Source organism: Rhinopithecus roxellana, chromosome 12 (genome assembly GCF_007565055.1).
Source record: "Rhinopithecus roxellana isolate Shanxi Qingling chromosome 12, ASM756505v1, whole genome shotgun sequence".
Lineage (NCBI taxonomy): Eukaryota > Metazoa > Chordata > Mammalia > Primates > Cercopithecidae > Rhinopithecus > Rhinopithecus roxellana.
The window spans coordinates 114,144,486-114,169,842 of record NC_044560.1 but is presented as its reverse complement, the minus strand read 5'-3'; the positions used below and the strand labels follow the sequence as shown (position 1 = coordinate 114,169,842).

Here is a 25,357-nt window from a genome sequence, read left to right as displayed (position 1 = left end):
CTGTGCCTGGCCACACTGTGGTTTTCATTTACACTCTCATTCCTATTGTTTTTCTCCTATAGGTAAAAAGTCATTTCTGTCTTGCTGCTATCAAGATATTTTTGGTGTCGTTAGTTTTCAGACGTGTAATTATGTGTCTGGGTGCAGATTTCTTTGGATTTATCCTGTTGGGTTTTACTCAGATTCTTGAATCTGTAGGTTTATATATTTTGCCAAATTTGGTAAAATTTCAGCCATTTAAAAAAATCACTTATAAAGTTGACTCCGTCTTGTCCAGAACTGTACGTGCAGCGTAGCCATTTTCACCAAACTTCTGTACAGGTGAAACGACCTTCTGTGAGAAGTGGGATTTATGTGAAATGAGAGTCCATAGAGATACCTCTGGTTTGTTTGTTTATTTATTTATTTATTTATTTAATTTTATTTTGTTTTTTTGAGACGAAGTCTCATTCTTGTCTCCCAGACTGGAGTGCAATGGCATGATCTCGGCTCACTGCAGCCTCCATCTCTTGACAGACCACAGGTTCAAGCGATTCTCTTGCCTCAGCCTCCCGAGTAGCTGAGATTACAGGCGCCCGCCACCAGGCCCGGCTAATTTTTGTATTTTTAGTAGAGACGGGGTGTCACCATGTTGGCCACGCTGGTCTCGAACTCCTGACCTCAGGTGATCTGCCTGCCTTGGCCTCCCAAAGTGCTGGGATTACAGGTGTGAGCCACTGTGCCCGGCCTATTTATTTAAAAATTGCTATGTCTTTTTTTTTTTTTTTTTTACTTTAAGTTCTGGGATACATGTGCAGAATGTGCAGGTTTGCTACATAGGTATACATGTGCCATGGTGATTTGCTGCACCCATCAACCCATCATCTGGGTTTTAAGCCCCGCGTGTGTTAGGTATTTGTCCTAATGCTCTCCCTCCCCTTGCCCCCGACCCCCTGACAGGCCTCGTTGTGTGATGTTCCCCTCCCTGTGTCCACGTGTTCTCACTGTTCAACTCCCACTTATGAATGAAAACATGTGGTGTTTGGTCTTCTGTTCCTGTGTTAGTTTGCTGAGAATGATGTCCCTGCAAGGACATGATCTCATTCCTTTTTATGGCTGCCTAGTATTCCATGGTGTGTATATACCACATTTTCTTTATCCAGTCTATCTTGGATGTGCATTTGGGTTGATACCAAGTCTTTGCTATTGTGAATAATGCTGCAATAAATCCTTTGGGTATACCTCTGGTTTAAACCTCAGTGACGATGTCTGGCTTCTGGCAGAGCTTGCAGTCAATCTCCATGATATGCCAGCATGGTTCTTACCTCACCAGGCGCTGGGAATTGGTGAGGTTTATCCTGGATGCCCCTGTGAAGTTGACATTTCTTCTCCTTTGGCCTTGCTCAGTTTGTGCATTTCAAAGAACCAAAATGGGTTCCAAAACTCTGACCTGAGCTGTAGAAAATCATTTCGCTCAACCTTTTCTTCAGGTCAAATGATTGATTTTATGATCCAGGTTACTCAGAGAAAACTCTGCTTACAAGAGGAGGTGTGAATCACAGGAGAAAGACATAGAGGGTTACAAACAAAAAGTGGCAAAATGCAGACAGGCTTTTTATTATTATTATTTTTCTGAAAAAGAAGATGCTTAAAAATGGGAATGAATAATTCCATGTTTTTTTTTTTTTTTCCCTGAGATAGAGTCTTGCTCTGTTGTCCAGGCTGGAGTACAGTGGCACGATCTTGGCTCACTGCAACCTCCACCTCCTGGGTTCAAGTGATTCTCCTGCCTCAGCCTCCAGAGTAGCTGGGACTACCGGAACGTGCAACCATGCCCGGCTAATTTTTATATTTTTTGTAGAGATGAGGTCTTGCTATGTAGCCCAGATTGGTGTCAAAATCCTGGGCTCAAGCAATCCTTCCACCTAGGCCTCCCAAAGTGCTGGGATTACAGGCATGAGCCACCGCACCCAGCCGAATAACCCAAAATTTTATTAATTAAATATACAACACTGAAATATACTTGAATAGCACTGAAGACAAATGAGGATATGAGCAAGAAAAAGGGAGAGTGAATAGTTGGGGTGGAGAAGCAGAGGAGTAAGTGAGGAGTGGAACAGGGGGAGACCGCACCTGACATTGTCGGGGGAAAGATGGGGAGCAGGAGAGAGCCTCTGTGTAAGCGCGATCCAGCACCAAGTCCCAAAAGCTGCCTGTCAATCAAACCCTCCTGACACCAGCTGCTTTTCCCTCCAGTGCCAAGGGAATACTGCAGAATCTTCTAAAATGAGGGCAATTTGTGCCCCAGTGGACATTTGACGACGTCTGGACACGTGTTTTGTTGTTACAACTGGGTGTGGGGGTTCCTGGCATCTAGTGAGGATAGAGATGCTGCTCTACCTCCTACAGAACATAGGACGGCCCCCACAACTCAGTGACCCAGCACAAAATGTCCACCTTGGTATGGTTGGCCGGGTGCGTGGCTCACGCCTGTAATCACAGTACAACTTTGGGAGGCCAAGGCAGGTGGATCACTGGAGCCCAGGAGTTTGAGAGCAGCCTTTGTAACATAGCGAAACGCTGTCTCTATTATTATTTTTCTAAAAATTGGTGCAGTTGAGAAATGCTGGAACAGTGTGACAGGCTGAGCAATTCATATCTGGACCATGGTAGGCAGTGATCAAAGGCATGATGAACATGAGCTCACAGGAGATGCTGACTGATCCCCGCTTAGGTATGTCTTCAGGTCCTCCAGGAGCAAAGCACTAATGTGTGCACCTCACCATCTGTGTTTCAGGGCACATTCCAATGCAATCTCAAACTGCTGTTTTACCTTCAGTGGCCATTTCCTGTGTACAAGCTCCTGGGATAAAAACTTAAAAATATGGAACGTCCACACAGGGGAGTTTCGAAACCGTGGAGCCTGTGTGACCCTGATGCAGGGCCATGAAGGTTCCGTCAGTTCCTGTCACTTTGCCAGAGACAGTGAGTAATTAACACGCAGAAGGCCTCCATTCCTGTGGGAGTGCTGGGCAGAGTTCTCCATGTTCCGTTCAAATAGAGAAGCGATTTCCAATGATGCTGACAGGGAGGGCGGATTCTTCCCCATGAGAACAAAAAAGCCAAGAGGGAAGACCACAGGCACCAGTTTATGGTGGTAGAAACTCAGCTCAATGTGGCTTATGCAACCAAAGAAATTGATTAATCCTGTAATGGAAAACTCCAAGAGCAGGTCTGACTTTAGGCATCGATGGGACAAGAGAGTCAATGCTGCTGGGAACGCAACTCTTCCACTCTGTCTCTCAACCTAGCTTCCCTGTGTATCAGCCTTTACCCCCAAGGAGGCAAAGATGGCCAGATGCGGTGGCTCATGCCTGTAATCCCAATGCTTTGGGAGGCCGAGGTGGGAGGATTGCTTGAAGCCAGGAGTTCAAGACCAGCCTGGGCAACACAGCAAGACCCTGTCTCTACAAAAAAACTAAAAAATTAGCTGGGTGTGGTGGTGCACACCTGTAGTCTCAGCTCTTCAAGAGGCTGAGGTGGTAGGATCACTTGAGCCCAGGAGTTTGAGACTGCAGTGAGCTGTGATTGTGCTACTGTACTCCAGCCTGGGCAACAGAGTGAGACCCTGTGTCTGAAAAAAAAAAAAAAAAAAAAGGCCAGGCACAATGGCTCATGCCTGTAATCCCAGCACTTTGGGAGGCTGAGGTGGGCGGATCACCTGAGGTCAGGAGTTCAAGATCAGCCTGGCCAACATGGTGAAACCCCATCTCTACTAAAAAATACAAAAATTAGCCAGGTGTGGTGGTGGGTGCCTGTAATCCCAGCTACTCAGGAGACTGAGGCAGGAGAATCACTTGAACCCGGGAGGCGGAGGCTGCAGTGAGCCAAGATAGCAACACTGCACTCCAGCCTAGGTGACAGAGACTCTGTCTCAAAAAAAAAAAATATATATATATATATATATATATATATATAATTATATATATATTTTATCATATATAATTATATATAATTTTATTTTGTATATATTAATATGTGTGTGTGTGTGTGTGTGTGTATATATATATATAATAAAAGAGGTAAAGAGGACCTCTAGTGGTCCAGCTCAGACTGGTTCTGGCCCCTGGCAGTCCTGGAGAAAGGGACCCTCTGTCTGATGGTGCCAGAACAAGTCCCAGGGAAGACTCCCATTGGCTCAGCTTGGGACACATGTCCATCTCTTAACGAATCACTTAGGGGGCAATGACAGCCTCTGATTGGCCAGGTCTGGGTGATTTGCCCACCTGCAGAGCTAGGGTTTGGGGTCAGAACCCCCTGATGCAGAGGGACTAAGAGTAGGCAAGGAGTGTTTCCCCACAGGAAATTGGGGAGCTGTTGTCAGATAAAGGGACATAGATGTGAATGGGGGCAGTGACAGGAAGCCACCACGGCTAGCCAGCTCCAGGGAGGGAAGTGGGTGCTCTTGACACTCAGGAGCCAAACGTATGCTCCCCTATCCTAGTGAGAAGCTCTGTGTGTCTGGGGGCCTCAGCTGGCACACATGCCATTGGGGCCTGGCTTGAGAAGCGCTAGGGTGTTTCTGGGCAACTTTCCCTCTTCAGCAGCACCCCTTGTCTAAGTCCCACTGTGAGGCGCCCTGCCAACTTCTGTCCTTGGCTTTATGGGGTTCAGAATCACATGCAGTTGAGCCAAAATCATGCCACTGCGCTCCTATATTCCAACCTGGGTGACGGAGTGAGACTCTGTCTCAAAAAAAGAAAAAAAAAAGAATCACATGCAGTCAATCATTATTATTCCAGATTCTGTATTTGTGAATTTACCTTCTTGCTGATATCTATCTGGAAACTTAAAGTCAACATTCATGGCACTTTCGAGGTCGCTCACAGATGTGAAAAGCAGCAAACGATCTAAGTCACCTCCCAGCTGAGGTTGGACGAGGCAACACTCTGCCTTCTTGTTTCGCCTCCCACGTGGTAAAACGTCCTTTATGTGGTCTATTTAGTGCCACCGTTTGTTTGTTTGTTTGTTTGTTTTGCTCCCTCTGTTGCCCAGGCTGGAGTGCAGTTGTGTGATCTTGGCTCACTGCAACCTCCGCCTCCTGGGTTCAAGTGATTCTCCTGTCTCAGCCTTCCAAGTAGCTGGGATTACAGGTGTGCACTACCATGCCTGGCTAATTTTTGTGTTTTCAGTAGAGATGGGGTTTCACCATGTTGGCTAGGCTGTTCTTGATCTCCTGTCCTCATGTGATCTGCCTGCCTCCGCCTCCCAAAGTGCTGGGATTACAGACTTGATTACAGACAAAGTGCCTGGATTACCACACCCAGGCTTTCTTTTGCTTTTTTTGATGATTTTCCTGTGTAAAATGGCTCCCTTGGCCACGTGTGGTGGCTCACAGCTTGAATTTCAGTGCTGGGGAGGCTGAGGCGTGAGTATTGCTTGAGTCCAGGAGTTCGAGATCAGCCTGGGCAACGTAGTGAGACCCTATCTCTACCAAAAAAAAAAAAAAAAATTTAGCTAGGTGTGCTGCCACCTGCTTGTAGTCCCAGCTACTGGGGAACTGAAGTGGGAGGATTGCTTGAGACCAGGAGTTTGAAGATGCTATGAGCTAGGATTGCACCACTGCACTCTAGCTTGGGTGACAGAGCAAGACCTTGTCTCTAAACATACATACATACATAAATAAATAAATAATAAATAAATAAATAATAAAATGATCCCTAACCACAGTGCTGAAGTGCTGTTTACTATTCCTAAGTGCAAGAGTGCTATGATGGGGAAAATGCATGCATCCATTCATGCATGAGTTATAGCTGTTGGCTGTGAGTTCAGTGTAAACAAATCAACAGTATATATGCAATAAGGTGTCTTTAAACAGAAACACACATAAAACAAGGTTACGTACTGATCAACTGATAAGAATGTGACCAGAGGCTCACAGGAACCTGACCCTGTATTTCCCCTAGGAGTGATGGTTCAGTATTTGCTAATTTAGTGTCTGCAAAAATTGCAGAGGCCGCCAACCTTTTTGGTGCCAGGGACTGGTTTCATGGAAAACAACTTTTCCACAAACGGGAGGTGCGGGGGATGGTTTCGGTATGATCCAAGTATATTACATTTATTGTGCCCATTATTTTTATTATTATTACATTGTAATATACAGTGAAATACAAGTAACCATCATGTAGAATCAGTGGGAGCCCTGAGCTTGTTTTCCTGCAACTAGACAGTCCCATCCGGGGCTGATGGGAGACAGTGACAGATTCATCAGGCATTAGATTCTCATGAAGAGTGCACAGCCTAGATCCCTCGCATGTGCAGTTCACAATACGGTTCATGCTCCTGTGAGAATCGAATGCTGCAGCTGATCTGACCAGAGGCAGAGCTCATAATATGAGCGGTAATATGAGAGATGGGGAGCGGCTGTAAACACAGATGAACCTTTGGCTCGCTTGCCCACTGCTCACTGTCTGCTGTGTGGCCCAGTTCCCAACAGGCCACGGATTGGTACCAGTCTGTGGCCCAGGGTTTGGGGACCTCTGTCATAGAACATAACTACCGTGAATGATGAGAATCAGCTGTAATTGGCTTGGGGTCATGGAACCACCCCAGGAAGGGGGTTCAGTGTCATCAGAATGAGCTGAGGTAGCACCTTGCCAAGGCATCTTCAGCTGGCTTTGGGCTCACTTGGCTTAGAAATATGACCCCCATCTCCACCCTTTCATTTTCTGTTGCAGGCTCTTTTCTCATTTCTGGAGGATTTGATAGGACTGTGGCTATTTGGGACGTAGCAGAAGGCTACCAGAAGCTCTCCTTGAAGGTACATGTGGCCAGCATGAGATTGAGGATCTGAGCTTCCCTCCTGAGTCCTTCCCGTGCTCAGTGCTGGGTGCTGAGCCACGGGACGCAGCCATGGGCGACACAGGTCTAGATGCCTCCATGGGCTGATGAAGGACAGACAGGAAGCCAGCAAACACACCACCGACAGTGAGGAGTGAAATGGAGAAACCACAACAGGGTGACATGATGGTGACAGATGCGGGGGACCCATCCACACTGCACGGGCAGGGAGAGCTTCCCGGAGAAGGAGGTGTTTGAGCTGAGCACAGAAAGGACTGCATAAGTGGGGATCTTGAAGAAGAAGGGCAGTCCAAGCAGAAGGAACAGCTGATGCAAAAACCCCGAGGTGGGAGTGTCCAAGAACAGCAGAAGTTACTGTGCAGGGCCGGGCGCGGTGGCTCACGCCTGTAATCCCAGTACTTTGGGAGGCTGAGGTGGGCGGATCACCTGAGGTCAGGAGTTAGAGACCAGCCTGGCCAACATGGTGAAACTCCTGTCTTTATTAAAAATACAAAAATCAGCCGGGTGTGGTAGTGCGAACCTGTAGTCCCAGCTACTTGGGAGGCTGAGGTGGGAGGATCATTTGAACCCGGGAGGCGGAGGTTGCAGTGGGCTGAGATTGTGCCATTGCACTCCAGCCTGGGTGATTGAGCGAGGCTCTGTCTCTAACAAAACAAAACCAACAAAACCCAGAAATTACCATGAAGAGGGATGCATACCATAGTGAGACATGCACAGAAAGTGTGGGGCTCCAAAATGGGGATGTCAACTGGATGCTCTGGGGTACAAGTGAGAGGATCCCCAACTCAGAGTGGCTCTATAATAAGGGGATGTGTTATCCAACACAGCAAGAACCCACGATTGCCTCATGCTGTGGCCCTGTTCCCCCACGGGGCCCCGCACGCCAGGATTTCTGCACACTCCCTGGTTTCACAATCTCACTGTCACCTTTGGCTGGGAATGCGTGCATCCCTAATTCTTGGTCTTTCTGTCCCCAGGGACACAAAGTAGACATGTGTCCTCAAGCAGCCCATGTTCAGGTCCCTGGGGCTGGTCTATCTGAGCTGTCTTCTCCTAGGACTTGGGGAGACAAAGCGAGTTTACTCACGGCAAATAAACAGCTTAAAATGGAATGTTAAACCTCTCTGTGCTTAAAGTGTCTCTGTCATCTGGGCACAGTGGCTCATGCCTGTAATCCCAGCACTTTGGGAGGCTGAGGCTGGAGGATCATTGGAAGTCAGGAGTTCGAGACCAGCCTGGCCAACATAGTGAAACCCTATCTCTACTAAAAATACAAAAATTGGCCAGGCGCGGTGGCTCAAGCCTGTAATCCTGGCACTTTGGGAGGCCGAGACGGGCGGATCACGAGGTCAGGAGATTGAGACCATCCTGGCTAACACGGTGAAACCCCGTCTCTACTAAAAAAATACAAAAAACTAGCTGGGCGGGGTGGCGGGCGCCTGTAGTCCCAGCTACTCGGGAGGCTGAGGCAGGAGAATGGCGTGAACCCAGGAGGCGGAGCTTGCATAAGAATCTTATGGAGGAGGCTGAGGCATAAGAATCTCTAGAGCCTCGGAGGCAAGGCTGCAGTGAGCTGAGACTGCACCACTGGACTCCAGCCTGGGTGACAGAGATGGTTGTTCTATTCTCTCTCCTCTTCTCTTCTCTCCTCTCTGTCTGTTCTCCCATCCCCAAACTCCTGTCCTTTTATTACACTAAGCGGTTTAACCTTCTCTCTGATTCCTTTTTCTCTGACCACACGATGGCCTCACTTTCTGCCTCTTTCCGTAAGGGGAAGGCCAAAGAAGGACAGAGATGCTGGCATAAAGCCCAGCCATCGTTCAGTGCCTGAGGCAGCAATAGCAGCCATCTGCGCTTAACCCCCCCCTTTTTTTTTTTTTTGAGATGGAGTCTCTGCTGGAGTGCCGTGGCGTGATCCCGGCTCACTGCAACCTCTGCCTCCCGGGTTCATGCCATTCTCCTGCCTCAGCCTCCTGAGTAGCTGGGACTACAGGTGCCAGCCATCACACCTGGCTATACATATATATATATATTTTTGTATTTTTTAGTAGAGACGGGGTTTCACCATGTTAGCCAGGATGGTCTCGATCTCCTGACCTCGTGATCCGCCTGCCTCAGCCTCCCAAAGTGCTGGGATTACAGTCGTGAGGCACAGCGCCCGGCCTGCTCTGAGCTATTTACCTAGAGAAAACATCCCACTCCTCCTCTGCTTAAGCCACAGTGGATCAAGTTTACAGTTATTGGAAGCCAAAAGCCCCTCACTTACAGGGCCTCTGAGGGGTATTCCCTAGAACAAAGAATGCAAACGAAAACCTGAGACCAGCTGGGAATATAATATTTCTCCCCCAATCCTGCTAAACACCCAAGTACTATTTTAGAAAACCATACACAGTGGCACACAGATTTGTGGTCCCAGCTACTTGGGAGGCTGAGGCAGGAGAATCACTTGAGCCCAGGAGGTAGAGGCTGCGGTGAGCTATGACTGAGCTGCTACACTCCAGCCTGGGGGACAGAGTGAGACCCTGTCTCAAAATAAAAATAACTAACTAAATAAATATAGAATGGTCAGGGCGTGGTGGCTCATGCCTGTAATTCCAGCACTGTGCGAGGATTAGGCGGGCAGATCACTTGAGGTCAGGAGTTTGAGACCAGCCTGGCCAACATGGTGAAACCCCGTCTCTACTAAAAATAGAAACATTAGCTGGGCATGGTGATGGGCACCTGTAATCCCAGCTACTTGGGAGGCCGAGGCTGGAGAATCGCTTGAACCCAGGAGGTGAAGGTTGCAGTGAGTGGAGATTGCGCCACTGCACTCCAGCCTGGGCGACAAGAGCAAAACTCTGTCTCAAAAACAAACAAACAAAAAAACTCCCAAAAAACAACAGCAAAAAAACATAGAATATACATATATCCCACATCTTTACACTTTGTATTCCACCCTAAATGTTGTTGATGAAACCAAGGAAGTACAATGAGCTGCTCTGCTCTTTTTTTTTTTTTTTTTTTTTTTTGAGACAGCCTCGCTCTGTCTCCCAGGCTGGAGTGCAGTGGCGTGATCATGACTCACTGCAGCCTCAAACTCCCCGGGCTCAGGTGACTCTCCCACTTTAGCCTCCTGAGTAGTTGGGATTACAGGTGCATGTCACACCATGCCCAGTTAATATTTTGTATTTTTAGTAGAGACGGAATTTCACTACATTGCCCAGGCTGGTCTCAAACTCCTGGACTCAAGCGATCTGTCCACCTCAACCTCCCAGAGTGCTGAGATTACAGGCATGAGCCACTGCGCTCAACCAGCTACTCTGAAATGTTAGCAACACTGGGTCCTTGACTCTTTGTTGTTTTTTTAGAATGGGACCTCACTCTGTTGCCCCGGCTAAAGTGCAGTGGTACAATCATGGCTCACTGAAGCTCCTACCTTCTGGGCTCAGGTGACCCTCCCGCCTCGGCTTCCCAAAGGGCGGGTTACAGGTGTGAGCCTCCACACCCAGCTTGTTTTTGTTGTTCTTTCAGAATTATTTTCTCCAGGTTTTCATTAAAATTTGATATTTCTTCAGGGCCATAATGACTGGGTGATGGATGTTGCCATTAGCAACAACAAGAAATGGATCCTGTCTGCTTCCAAGGTAAAAGTGGCCAAGCTTACAATATCGATCACATTCGTCAGAATTGGTGATAGCGGAAGAGTTATTGCCAAGTATAAAATTCCTGGGTGGGTTCGGTGAGCTGTACCTGGCCGGGCCATCGTGTTCACGGAGCTGCCTGGGAATGTGGAGAGAATGTCCTTCTGGCCGGGCGCGGTGGCTCAAGCCTGTAATCCCAGCGCTTTGGGAGGCCGAGACGGGCGGATCACGAGGTCAGAAGATCGAGACCATCCTGGCTAACATGGTGAAACCCCGTCTCTACTAAAAAATACAAAAAACTAGCCGGGTGAGGTGGCGGGCGCCTGTAGTCCCAGCTACTCGGGAGGCTGAGGCAGGAGAATGGCGTAAACCCGGGAGGCGGAGCTTGCAGTGAGCTGAGATCCGGCCACTGCACTCCAGCCCGGGCGACAGAGCGAGACTCCGTCTCAAAAAAAAAAAAAAAAAAAAAAAAAAAAAAAAAAAAAAGAGAATGTCCTTCCATCCGCAAATGCAAGGAGTTTCCAGGTATTTCTGTGTCTGCACTGTTGACATTTGAACTTTGTTGGAAAAAGAGTCTGACTGGATGGGTGAGCAGTGGAGCCAATGGGGGGCTTGAAGGGAAAGCATTAGCTAATGGATAAGCCTTGGAGACCACCCAGCTACTTGGGAGGCTGAAGTGGGAGGATGGCCGGAGCCTGGGAGGTCGAGGCTGCAGTGAGTCATGATGGCATCACTGCACTCCAGCCTGGGCCAAACAATGAGACCCTGTCTGAAAAAAAAAAAGCTGGGTGTGGTGGCCGCTCATGTCTGTAATCCCAGCACTTTGGGAGGCCAAGGTAGGCAGATAGCTTGAGCTCAGGAGTTTGAGACCAGCCTAGGCAATGTGGCAAAACCCTGTCTCTACAAAAAATTAGCCAGGCATAGTGATGTGAGCCTAGAGTCTCAGTTACTCCAGGCCCAGCTACTTGGGAGGCTGAGATGGGAGGAATGCTTCAGTTTAGGAGGTTGAGGCTGCAGTGAGCTGTGACCATGCCATTATACTCCAGCCTGGGCAACAGAGTGAGACCCTGTCTCTTAAAAAAAAAAAAAGTATTGAATATTTAAACTTTTGGCTAGGCACAGTGGCTCATGCCTGTAATCCTAGCACGTTGGGAGGCAGAGGCGGGAGGTTCGCTTGAGCCCGGGGATTTGGGACCAGCTTGGGCAACATGGTGAAACCCTGTCTCTACCAGAAATACAAAAAATTAGCTAGGAGTGGTGGTGCACACCTGTAGTTCCAGCTACTCAGGAGTCTGAGATGGGAGGATGGTTTGAGTATGGGAGGAGGAGGCTGCGGTGAGCCACAATCATGCCACGACACTCTATCCTGGGTGACAGAGCTAGACCCTGTGTCCAACAAATAAATAAATAAATTTTGTAGGTTATATTATATATTCTTAACATACATAGAGGTAAGACTTTAAAAAAGCAAACGCAAATAAAATAGAACTGATTAAACACATATCACTTACATTTAATATAAAGCAGTGACTTCATTCTATGAGTCCAGCACCAGTTGGATACCAAAGCTAAGTACAAATGTCACAAGAAAAGAAAATTACAGACCAATATCTCCTATTAATATAGATGCAAATATGCTCAACATAATATTGGCAGATAAAATCCAACAGTACATTAAAAGGATTGTTCACCATGACCAAGTGGGATTTGTTCCAGGGATACAGGGTGGCTCAACATAAAATCAGTGTGATATATCACATTAATAGAACAAAGGGAAAAACACCTATATGATCATTTCAACTGACACAGAAAAGCATTTGAAAAAATCCAAAACCCTTTCATGATAATAATAAAAAACTCAGAAAGCTAGGAATAAAGGGAAAATTCCTCAACATGATAAAGAGTGTTTATAAAAAATCTGCAGCTAACGTGATTCTCAGTGGTAAAAGACTAAAATTTTTCTTCCTTAAGATCAGGATCAGGACAAGGGTGCCTACTTTCATTGCTACTATTCAGTATTGTACTGGAAGTGCTAGCCAGAGCTATTAGACAAGAAAAAAAAAAAGGCATCCAAATTGAAAAGGAAGAGGTAAAATTCTCTTCCTTCCCTTTGTTCCCTCCCTCCCAACTTGCCTGCCTGCCTCTCCTTCCTGTCTTCTTCCTCTCCTCTTCTCTCCTCTCCTCTCCTCCCCCCTCTTTTCTTTTTTCTTTCTCTCTTTCTTTCTTTCTTTTCTTTCTTTTTCTTTCTTTCTTTCTTTCTTTCTTTCTTTCTTTCTTTCTTTCTTTCTTTCATTCTTTCTCTTTCTTTCTTTCTTTTCTTTTCTTTCTTTTTCTTTTCTTTCTTTCTTTCTTTTTTCTTCTTTTTTCTTTTCCTTTCTTCTTTTTCCTTCCTTTCCTTCCTTCCTTCCTTCCTTCCTTCCTTCCTTCCTTCCTTCCTTCTTTCCTTCCCTCCTTCCTTCCTTCTTTCCTTCCCTCCTTCCTTCCTTCCTTCTTCTTTCTTTCTTCCCAGGGTCTCATTCTGTCACCCAGGCTAGAGTGCAGTGGCATAATCTCAGCTCACTGCAACCTCTATCTCCTGAATTCAAGCAATTCTTCTGGTAGAAATGGGATTTCACCATGTTGTCCAGGCTGGCCTTGAGCTCCTGACTTCAAGTGATCTGCCGGTCTTGGCCTCTCAAAGTGCTGGGATTACAGGTGTGAGCCACACTGCCCAGCCAAAATGATTTCTTTTTTTTTTTTTTTTTTTTTTTGAGACGGAGTCTTGCTCTGCTGCCCAGGCTGGAGTGCAGTGGCCGGATCTCAGCTCACTGCAAGCTCCGCCTCCTGGGTTCACGCCATTCTCCTGTCTCAGCCTCCCGAGTAGCTGGGACTACAGGCGCCCGCCTCGTCGCCCGGCTAGTTTTTTGTATTTTTTAGTAGAGACGGGGTTTCACCGTATTAGCCAGGATGGTCTCGATCTCCTGACCTTATGATCCGCCCGTCTCGGCCTCCCAAAGTGCTGGGATTACAGGCTTGAGCCACCGCGCCCGGCCTCTTTTTTTTTTTTTTTGAGATGGAGTCTTGCTCTGTCGCCTAGGCTGGCGTGCAGTGGCATGATCTCGGCTCATTGCAACCTCCATCTTCTGGGTTCAAGCAATTCCCCCTCCTCAGCCTCCTGAGTAGCTGGGATTACAGGCATGTGCCACTATGCCCGGCTAATTTTTTGCATTTTTAGTAGAGACAGGGTTTCACCATGTTGGCAAGGCTGGCCTTGAACTCCTGACCCTGTGATCTGCCCGCCTCTGCCTCCCAAAGTGCTGGGATTACAGGCATGAGCAACCATGCCTGGCCCCAAAATTATTTCTATTCGTAGGTGGCATGATCATAAATATAGAAAATCCCAAAGAATTCACAAGAAAGCTACTAAAGCTAATAAATGAATTCAATAAAGTTTCAGGGTACAAAATCAACACAAAAAAAGCAGTTGTGTTTCTATACACTAGCAATGAACAATCTGAAAAGGAAAAGCAATTCCATTTACAATGGCATCTAAAACAATACTTACGAATAAATCTAACAAAGGTGGTGAAAGCCTGGCACAATGAATACTATAAAATATTGCTTAAAGAAATTAAAGAAGACCTGAATGAATGGAAAGACATCCTATAATCATGGACAGGAAGACTCATCATTAAGATGTCAGTACTACTCAAAGTAATCTACAGATTCTGCATAATCCCTATCAAAATTCCAATAGCATTTTCATATGAAATTGCAAGGGGCCCCAAACAGCCAAAACAATCCTGAAGAAGGAGAAGGAGAAGGGGAAGGAGAAGAGTAAGAGGGAGAAGGAGAAGAAGAAAATTGGAGGACTCACACTTCCTGACTTTGAAGTTACTACAAGTCTATAGTAATTAAAACAGTGTGGTTCTGGCATAGGGACAGACATATAGACTGATGGCTTAGAATAGAAAGCTCAGAAATAAGGGATTTTTGACAAGGGTGCTGAGACCATTCAATGGAGAAGGGACAGTCTTTTCAACAAATGCTTCTGGGAAAATTGGAAATTTACATGCAAAGGATGAAACTGCACCCTTACCTAATACTGTATAGAAAAATTAACTCAGGATAAAACACCATAACTTGAGAGTTACACTGTAAAACCCTTAGAAGAAAACAGTAGAGAAAATCTTCATGATATTGAATTTGGCAGTGATTTCATGGATATGACAACAAAAGTATAGGCAATGAGAGCAAAAATAGACAACCTAACCTTCGTCAAAATTAAGAACTTTTGTGCATCAAAGGAAAGACAGCTTAGAGAATGGGAGAAAATAGTTGCACATCATGTATCTGATAAGGGATTAATATGCAGAATACATAAAGAACTTTGAAAACTCAACAACAAAAAACAACCCAATTCAAGGATGGGCGAAAGACTCGAATAGACATTTCTCCAAAGAAGATATACAAATGGCCAAGAAGCATATGACAAGATGCTCAACATCATTAGTCATTAGGGAAATGCAAATCAAAAGCACTGTGAGGTACCACTTCACATCTACTAGGAGGTCTATAATAAAAAAAACTCAGAAAATAATGAATGTTGGCAAAGGATGTGGAGCAACTGGAACCCTTGTGCATGACTGATGGGAACGTAAAATAGTGCAGCTGCTGTGGGAAATGGCCTGGCAGTTCCACAAAAGCTTAAATGGAACTACCATATGATCCAGCAACTCCACTTTGGGTGTTTTGTTTGTTTGTTTGAGATGGAGTTTCACTCTTGTTGCCCAGGCTACAGTGCAATGGCGTGATGTCCACTTACTGCAACCTACACCTCCCGGGTTCAAGTGATTCACCTGCCTCAGCCTCCTGAGTAGCTGGGATTACAGGTGTGTGCCACTATGCCCAGCTAATTTTTGGGTTTGTAGTAGAGACAGGGTTTTGCCATGTTAGCCAGGCTGGTCGCGAACTCCTGACCTCGGGTGATCCACTCGCCTCGGCTCCCAAAGTGCTGGGATTATAGGTGTGAGCCACTCTGCCCTGTCCACTTTTGGGTTTATATTCAAAAGAACTGAAGGCAGGGCCTTACTGATACTTATATGCCAATGTTCACAGTAGCATTATTTATAATAGCTAAAAGGTAGAAGCGACCTAGGTGTTGGACGAATGGATACATGAAGTGTGGTCTATCCATACAAGGGAATTCAGCCATAAAAAGGGGGAAATTCTGACATGCTACATCATGGATGAATCTTGATGACATGCTAAGTGAAATAAGCCAGTCACAAAAGGGTAAATACGGTAATGATTCTTCTTAGACGAGGAATCCAGCATAGCCAAATTCAGAGACAGAAGGTAGAATGGTGGTTGCCAGAGGCTGGAGGGTGGGGAGAAAATAATTATTTAATGGGTAATGGAGTTTTTGTTGGGGATGATGAAAAAGTTTTGGGTATAGAGAGTGGTTATGGTGACAGAAGATTGTGAATGTATTTAATGTGTCTTAATTGTATACTTACAAATTGTTAAAATGATATTATGTTGTATATATTTTATCACAAGTTAAAAAAACCAACAATGACATGTTTCTTTCTGTTCCTTAATACAGTAGGATATCTTTGCTTTTCTGTTTCCATGGCAAATAATACTTCTCTGAACTGCTTGCAACCTTCAGGACATCCTTTTAGTTTCTGTAGTGGTAAAACTGAACACTGTCAAATGTAAAACTCGCTTTGATTCGCAGCTCTGTTCTTATCAAGCCCACATTATACTGATTCCTGGTGTCAGCCCAGTGTGATAACTTCAAGCTAAATATCCCCTCAGCAAAATCATTTGAGCATGGATACTTAACATTTCACTTACTGGCTGGGGGTGGTGGCTCATGCCTGTAATCTCAGCGCTTTGGGAGGCCGAGGCAGGTGGATCACCTGGGGTCAGGAGTTCGGGACCAGCCTAGCCAACATGGTGAGACCCCGTCTGTACTAAAAATACAAAAATTAGCCAGGCTTGGTGGCGCGTGACTGTAGTCCCAGCTACTTGGGGCGCTGAGGCAGGAGAATCGCTTGAACTCGGGAAAGGGAGGTTGCAGTGAGCCAAGATCAAGTCATGGCACTCTAGCATGGGTGACAGAGTGAGACCCAGTCTCAAAAAAAAAAAAAAAAAAAAAAAAAAAAGATTTTACTTACTGGCAACAACAGGTTCTTTGATTTGCAGGCTTTATTTCCCAGCACTCCAAAAATGTTCAATGTACTAAAATGTTCAATGTACTAAATCTATAAGCTTGCTTTAAAAGACTAGATATTTGTCTACTAAAAATACAAAAAATTAGTGGGATATGGTGGTGTGTGCCTATAGTCCCAGCTATTCAGGAGGCCAAGGCAGGAGAATCACTGGAGCCTGAGAAGCAGAGGTTGTAGTGAGCTGAGAGCACACCACTGCACTTCAGCCTGGGTGACAGAATAAAACCCTGTCTTATAGAAAGAAAAAAAAATCTCATTAAGTGCTTCTGTACATTTTGAGGAAGGTGAAAAGTGGCCCCAAACTTTTATTATGAAAGACCCAACATTATAGGTAAGAAAACCACACTCCCTTTTTAGGAGTTTTGTGTACAAAGTGTGCAGGCCCTTTGGCATTGCATTTGCTTTGGTAAGAAATTTACAGAAGGAATGGAATTTGCCAAAATTTACAATGGCACTGTCTGCTGAATATGGAGATACATGAGCAAAGTCTAGTTTGCATTTAGATGAGGACCAACATGCTTTGGTTTTCTGCAGTTTTATTAAAATCTTCATAGAAATCCAGAAGATTAAAAACTCCAACTTAATTTTTTTAGAGACAGGGTCTCACCATGTCACACAGGCTGGAGTGCAGTGGCGCGATCATAGCTCACTGCAGCTTCAAACTCCTGGGCTCAGGTAATCCTCTTGCCTCAGCCTTCTGAGTAGCTGGGACTACAGGTGTGCACCACCACACCCAGCTAATTAAAAAAAATTATTATTATTATTATTATTTTGAGACAGAGTCTTTCTCTGTCACCCAGGCTGGAGTGCAATGGTGCAATCTCGGCTTACTGCAACCTCTGCCTCCCAGGTTCAAGCGATTCTCCTGCCTCAGCCTCCTGAGTAGCTGGGATTATGGGCATGCAGCACCACACCTGGCTAATTTTTGTATTTTTAGTAGAGACAGGGTTTCGTCATGTTGGCCAGGCTAATCTCAAACTCCTGACCTCAGGTGATCCACATGCCTTGGCCTCCAAAAGTGCTGGGATTGCAGGTGTGAGCCACCATACCCGGCCTAACAAATTTTTTTTTTTTTTATTCTGCAGACACAAGGTCTCGCTATATTGCCCAGGCTGGTCTTGAATTCCTGGGCTGAAGCCATCCTCCCGCATATGCCTCTCAAAGTGCTGGGATTACAGGTGTGAGCCACCATGCCCAGCTTGAAACTAACTTTCAAATTAAAGTAGCTAAGAGCAAGGAGGACATTTTTTGTTGCCACGATTTGGCAAATCACTTGCTATCTGTAGGAAGTATGCTTATTGGTAAGATCTGACCGCTGTACTCAGTATGAAGCCAACACATCTATTACAAAAATGTCCCCTTTGTTTTCCCATAGGACATTTAGTTGCAACTGCTGAATCAAGAAATGTAACATACTCAGCGTATGCGTTTTTTTTTATTGCTGCTATAATAAGTTACCAGACTGTACTGTTTAAACATTAAACAACACAAATTTAATATCTTACAATTCTGTAAGACAGAAGTCTGACAAGCTCTCGCTGGGCTAACATCCAGGTATCAACAGGACTGCATTCCTTTCGGGAACTATTATTATTATTATTATTTTTTTTTTTTTTTTTTTGAGACGGAGTCTCGCTCTGTCGCCCAGGCTGGAGTGCAGTGGCCGGATCTCAGCTCACTGCAAGCTCCGCCTCCCGGGTTCACGCCATTCTCCTGCCTCAGCCTCCCGAGTAGCTGGGACTACAGGCGCCCGCCACCTCCCCCGGCTAGTTTTTTGTATTTTTTAGTAGAGACGGGGTTTCACCGTGTTAGCCCAGATGATCTTGATCTCCTGACCTCGTGATCCACCCGTCTCGGCCTCCCAAAGTGCTGGGATTACAGGCTTGAGCCACCGCGCCCGGCCTCGGGAACTATTATTAACTAAAGTCCATGGTTTACATCGTTTCATGCTTTGTGTTGTATAGTTCTACGGGTTTTGCCAAATGTATATCATATACACACCAATACAGTGTCATACAGAATAGTTTTTTTTTTTTTTTTGAGACAGTCTCACTCTATTGCCCAGGCTTGAGTGTAGTGGCACGATCTTGGCTCACTGCAACCTCTGCCTCCTGGATTCAAGCAATTCTCCTGTCTTGGCCTCCCAAGTAGCTGGGACTACAGGTGTACGCCACCATACCCAGCTATTTTTGTATTTTAAGTAGAAACGGGGTTTCACCATTATTGGTCAGGCTGGTCTTGAACTTCTACCTCACCCACCTTGGCCTCTCAAAGTGGTGGGATTACAAGCATGAGCCACCGCGCCTGGCCATACAGAATAGTTTTACTATTCATCCCTCCTCCTCTTTCCCATAATCCTGGGCAACCACTGATGTATTTACTTTAGTTTTGGCTTTTCCAGAATGTCATGTGGTTGGAATTATACTCTGTAGCCTCTTCAGGTTGGCTTCTACGGCTTAACAATGTGCATTGAAGCCTCCTCTGTCTTTTTGTGCCTTGACAGCCCATGTCTTTGATTGTTGAATGATATTCCTTTGTATGGATGTACCACAGCCTGTTTTGTGACCATTCCTTTGCTATTTGTTTTAGGATAGGACCATGAGACTGTGGAATATTGAAGAAATTGACCAAATTCCTTTGGTAATCAAGTACAAAAAGGCTATGGGCTTAAAGGTGAAACAGGTTGGTATCGGGTAAAATTAAGCCCAGTGAAGGCTTTCATTAGTTCCCTCTATAAATTAATTTATCATTTAAATGAACTTTGGGCACCTGGAGATGCAACCATGAACAAACGGACTGACATTTTTGCCCCGGGGGAGCTTAAATTCTAAAAGAGAGGAAACAAAGAGGAAAGACACAAGAAAAATGCGTAGTAAGTCGCATGGTGATAAGTAATTGACAGAAAAATACACAAGAAACGGGAATAGGAGTGCTGGAGGTTGCCAGATTTTAAAGGGTGGTCAGGATAAGTCTCATTGAGAGGTGACCGCTGTGTCGACTTGAAGGTGGTGAGGGGGTGAGCCATGTAGATATTTAAAGGAAAGAACTTCCAGCTGGATGCAGTGGCTCACGCCTATATTCCCAACATTTTGGGGGGCTGAAGCAGGCAGATTACCTGAGGTAGGAGTTTAAGACTAGCCTGGACAACATGGTGAAGCCCCATCTCTACTAAAAATACAAACAAATTAGCCAGGCGTAGTGGTGCAGGCCTGTAATTTCAGCTACTCGGGAGGCTAAGGCAGGATAATCCCTTGAACCTGGGACTGGGAGGTGGAAGTTGCAGTGAGTCAAGATTTCGCCACTGCACTCCAGCCTGGGCGACAGAGCGAGACTCTGTCTCAAAAAAAAAAAAAAAAAAAAAAAAAGAAAGAAAGAAATTCCCAGCAAAGAGAACAGCCAATGCAGAGCCTGAGAGGCAGGAGCCAGCCTGGTATGTCGGAGGGATGGAGTGAGGGGGCGTGGAGGGGATGAAGCCTGCAGGAGCACTGGTCAGTGGAGGAATGGCCAGGTACACAGCTGGGCACTGCGTGAGCCTCCTACCCTGGGTAGGTCCCCAGTGCCCCACTTCCCATGCAAGAGGCTCAGGTGCCCATGCTTCTCTAGTGCAAGAGCTTGGTGGTCGGGCCAGCATATTTTCTGCTTCACCAGGCCCAGCCTGAGCTGGCCACAGAGGCTGTCCCTGGGCAGTGGAGGCAACTCCCCGCTGGAGCCTCTCTGTGCACACACCTGGCTTCTGCTTTGAAGTGTGGGCTGGGCCCACTTGAGTCCTTTCCTGGGAATCTTGGAGCCACCTAGACCTGACCTCCTCTCAGGTTTGGCTGGGAGCCACAGCTTCTGGGAATGGCTAATTTGGGATCCGCACAGCAAGGCAGGAGTATGAGGCGTGGGACTCAAACGGGCCTTGTCCCTGTGGCCGTGTTGGCCATTAAACCCTGAAAGCTGACTTGCTACAGAGCAGTGATGGTCCTTGTCTTTCACCGGCCACCTAGGGCAGGGCCTGGGAGCTGCCTCCTCCGTGAGCCCTGCTGTTCTGGGGTTGGACCGTGGGATGTAGGAATGTAGGATAAGGTAGGTAAAGGATCAAATTTCTTTTTTCTTTTTCTCTATTTATTTCTTTTTCGAGAGGGAGTCTAGCTCTGTCACCCAGGCTGGAGTGCAGTCGCGCGATCTCGTCTCACTGTAACCTCCGCCTCCCAGGTTCAAGCAATTCTCCTGACTCAGCCTCCTGAGTAGCTGGGACTATAGGCACCCACCACTACGCCCGGCTAATTGTTTTGTGTTTTTATTGGAGACGGGGGTTTCACCTTGTTGGCCAGGCTGGTCTTGAACTCCTGAGCTCAAGTGATCCACCCACCTCAGCCTCCCAAAGTGCTGGGACTACACGCGTGAGCTCTCTGAGCCCGAACTGGTATCTAATTTATTTCTTGAAAAAAAAAGGAAAAGAAAGAGGCCTACCTGAAGCTGAAGCAAGGATGAACCTGCTGCATTTGACTTGCTCTGAATCAATCAACATGAGAAGCCTCAGAGGCCAGGCTGCCCCGAGGCCTGCCCCCGGTGGGGTTTACCCCTCTCTCCAGCAGGCCTCAGTGTCCTGGAGCGGGCAAGACAGCAAAGCCTAGGGACTGGGAAAGCCAGGGCAGGGGTGCGCCACCTTGCAGGCTCTTCTCCAGGGGACCATGCATGGCGGGAACCCCTGAGGGGCCTCTGCCCATAGCCTGGGAGACCCCATCCCATGGGATTCTTGCTTGTTAGTGGGAAGCAGACGTGGTGGGTGAGTTGTGCCATTTGCTTCCAGTGTTCTCTGTGAGCTTTGGCCAGAAACAGGCTCAGGGACGCAGGAGGGCACCTAGCACCTGCGTCAATCTACTTCACACCCCTGCTTTGTTCAGAAATCTTGCCTACTTTAGTCTCATGGTTCTGTAAAAGTTGGGTGTTCTCAGGATGTCAGGGAGTAATCCTCTCAGTCCCACAATTTTACTCTACACAGAACAATGGATGGGGCTGGACACCCAACCCCATCCTCCCGATTGTCAAGGGGCTTGCCACGCACGTCCTCAGGACCCCCATGGCAGGAGACATGAGCTGGCAGGACCTGCTTAGCCATTGGTGGGGAAGAAGCCTGTGCTCATTCTCTCTCTGCAACTTCCGCCTTTGTGGGGTTAGAGATGCCAGAGAGGCGCTGCGCCCGGTGGCTCACGCCTGTAATCCCAGCACTTTGGGCAGCTGAGGTGGGTGGATCACTTGAGGCCAGGAGTTTGAGACCATCCTGGCCAACATGGAGAAACCCCATCTCTACTAAAAATACAAAAATTAGCTGGATGTGGTGGTGCATGACTGTAATCCCAGCTACTCAGGTGGCTGAGGCAGGAAAAACGCTTGAACCTGAGAGGCGGAGGTTGCAGTGAGCCAAGATGGCACCACTGCACTCCAGCCTGGGCAACAGAGTGAGACTCTGTCTCATAAAAAAACAAAAAACAAAAAACAAAAAAACACAAACAAAAAAGAGATTCCAGAGAGGGGAGCCCTTGCCTTGCCCCAGCTCAAAGTAGCAGGATCAGGCGGGAGAATTCTAACGGCATGCCTGGATCCCCTCTGACCAGCACCTCCTTTCTGCTCTTTTAAAATATCCCATGTCAGTGCGAAAGATGTGACAGGCCTTTCTCCATCTTCAAGAGTGACACCTCTTCTGAAATGTTCACCCAATGCGTGTTCTGCCGGATAGATACAAGGGGCTTGCCAGCAGAAACTTCATCATCATCATCATCGGGAAGGGAGAACTCGCCACCGCTGCCCGGAGGAAGCGAGGATGATTGACAGCTGCAGCCCCCTTTGAGTGACTCCAGCACAGGCTTCCTAGCATGTAGATTTTGGCGCTCTGCAGGGACTTTCTCTTGGGCCCCTCTCAGGCTCAGTAGGCCTGTCAGACTGGGGCAGGACACAAGCCCTGGCTGGGCTCTCACCACAGTGCCACCTCCTCAGCTTTCAGCTTGAAACTTTCCGTTTTCATGCAGAATAAATCTAATTCCTTTGGAAAACAAGTATGCATGTGCATTTGAAAAGCAGTCTTGCTATTTCTAAGCTTTATGCCTTGGCGCTCATCCTGTTTGATACTTGGAACACATATTAGACTCACATTGTGGAGTCTGGAGTTGCCTGTAAGATGACCCGTGGGGGCTGGCACCAGCAGTTCTGGAGAGTTTGTCAAATGAGTATGACAAGATGTGGGGCCGCCTCTGTGGGCGTGATGGCAAGACACAATGGGTGCCTCCCTGGCTAATGCTCCCAGATGGCCACCTGCCCGGCGCAGAGGACCGTTTGATTAGGCAAGGGGGTGGCGGTGGCATTGCCGTCACAGGATGTCACATGCATTCTCCTCTAGACGTCTCAATTTCCAGAACGCCCATGTCTATGTGCAGCCCTCTTCCTGCTGCCACGACATTTTGCACAGTGTGCATCCGTCCATAAATAGGCTGAGATAGGAGCTTAGGTTCCTATTGCACACCATGCTGGGTGAACCTTTCTGTGCATGCTGCAGGGATGCTGGGTGGATGGGTTGGCAGTGTTCGATTTCGTAGTTGCCACAGGCCCTCTGGAAAGTGCGGAAACCAGTGGCTGGTGTAGTTGCGTGAGGACACCCAGAAGGCGCAAGTGAGAAACCAGGGAGGGGAAGGCCTTGCCTGCTCTGGCAGCAGAAACCCCTCCATATAAGGTGTTGGTGCCCCACGCCAGCAGCCTGGGAACCCCGAAGCCCACGATCCCTCCTCTGAGCCTTCCTGACTCCTCAACTTTTGCCCAGCTCAGGATCCGCGGAAGAAGCGACTCAACTGAAGTTATGGCTCCGGGAGCTGGCAGGGCCTCGGCCTTCTCAGGCTGAGGTCCCCGGGCGGAACGGTCCGAAGCTCACCCGGGTCACCGTCGAACCGAGGCGGGTGTGCGCCCGGACCTGATGCCAGGGGAGCCAGCAGCCCGGCCGCGCTGGCGGGGCCGGGGGTTCTCCGGAGTGGGTAGGGGTGGGTAGGGGCTCGGCAGCACTGCCGAGGCCCAAGCCCTGCGCCAGCGTTCCCCAAAGGCGGAGCGTCCTGGCTCCACGTTGGAAAAGACATTGTGACCCGTAAGCTTCGCCTTTCCAGGCTGCCCGCTCCTTGCAGCCCGAGCTTCCGGTCTGTCTCAGATGCCGGTGTGAATCGGGGACCACACGACGCGTGCGCCACAACAGGCAGAGTCTGTGCGCATGCGCACGGCTCATATGGTAAATAGTAATGAGGAGTCATTTCTGGAGGTGTTTGCACGGGCGGCGCCGTGGCTTAGTTGGTTAAAGCGCCTGTCTAGTAAACAGGAGATCCTGGGTTCGAATCCCAGCGGTGCCTCAACCGAGCGTCCAAGCTCTTCCAACTTTTGCTCTTGCGCTTTTGTGCTCTGTGCCCTCACCCGGCTGCCCGATACCATGTGGATGTGAGGGGGAGGCCGATGTAGCCGGGTCCCCCAACGAGTGCAGTCGGGCCTCGGACTCCACCTACTCTGGTCTCAGGCGCTGAGGGGCGTGGGCGGCGCGGGGACCTAAGCGATCGCGGTTGTCATGGTGCTGGCTGGCTGTGGGAGGCGGCCGGGCGGGGAAACAGCCTTGAGAGTCCAGCCAGCAGCCGGTGTTCGCCCCGAGGCTGCTTCCTCAAGGCGGGCGGTGGACGCGCTCTCCCGCGCCGCCTTCTGTGGCATGAGTTCCTCGCACTAATCTTCCTGGCTCCAAGCTGCCACTTGGGGGAGCCCATGCGGGTGCCCATCCCCGACGGTCGCCCGGCTTAGCTGAGCCTCTCAAAGGACTGAAGATTGCCCGTCTCCCTGCAGCCGCGCAGTGGTTGCAGTCGTTTCACAAATGCAAGACCTGGGCCGACAAGGCCAAGGGGACCCCATGGGGAGGGGTGCGGGACTGAGTCCGGTCAGCGTGACCGTCAGTCCGATGACTGCGTGGAAACCCCAGACCAGGGAAAGATCGCAGGGGACTCTGTCCTCGCTGCAGACGGCCGGGTGTGGGCTGAAGCCAGCTACCTGGGCTGGGGTTGGTTGCTCAGCGCTGGGGTTCTACCCATATTTGCATGTGGGAACCAATTCCCGAGCAAGTGCATTCGAGGCTTTGGGGGTGGTGGGGTAGGGTGGCGTGAGGCATTGGAGTTTTTACAAACATTCTCCAGGGAGTCACATGTCAAACCCGACAGGACAGTCCCAGTGCAGAAATTGCAGGCATGGCATGAGGCTGTGTTCCAAACAGTCAAATTCACCTGCCCGGGAAGCAGTTCCTCTTTCTGCCTCTTCTATGGATCTGGGTTTATTGGTTTTGTTTGTTTATTTATCTTGTTTTCCAGTCAATTCTTCCGCCTTTGTATCTTGTTTGTTTTTGATTGACATTGCCCAGGAAAGCTTGTAAGGAGACTTTGACGCTTTGCAGTGCTGATAGGAGCATTCACTTGGATCCAATCAGGGATGAATTTGTTGGAAACTCGGCTTGCGTCATTGTGGAGCTGGTTTATTTCTGGCTCATAGTTACGCCAGCCTGAGCGACAGAGAGAGACTCCATCTCGAAGAAAAAATAAAAATAAAAAAGTCCCTCATTGGATACAGGATTTGAAATCTTTTCTCCCTTTCTTTTTCTCTTTGCTATTTATTTATTTATTTATTTATTTA

The 25,357-nt window shown here is 47.8% G+C and overlaps 1 protein-coding gene and 1 non-coding gene across 2 annotated transcripts in view; both read left to right on the top strand.

The window, feature by feature from the left end:
* The window catches only part of WDR88 (WD repeat domain 88), a 46,014-nt gene extending 23,303 nt beyond the window's left edge, over positions 1-22,711 (top strand). The window contains exons 7-11 of the mRNA XM_030941597.1: positions 2,777-2,964; positions 6,717-6,799; positions 10,398-10,466; positions 19,271-19,363; positions 22,319-22,711. Of these exons, the coding sequence (XP_030797457.1) occupies positions 2,777-2,964; positions 6,717-6,799; positions 10,398-10,466; positions 19,271-19,363; positions 22,319-22,495 (610 nt within the window). The 3' untranslated portion in view covers positions 22,496-22,711. The remainder of the gene's footprint in view (positions 1-2,776; positions 2,965-6,716; positions 6,800-10,397; positions 10,467-19,270; positions 19,364-22,318) is intronic.
* Positions 22,712-23,974: 1,263 nt separating this feature from the next.
* On the top strand, positions 23,975-24,048 carry TRNAT-AGU. The gene has a single exon. It is a non-coding gene; the product is annotated as a tRNA-Thr (tRNA).
* Positions 24,049-25,357: the final 1,309 nt, after the last annotated feature.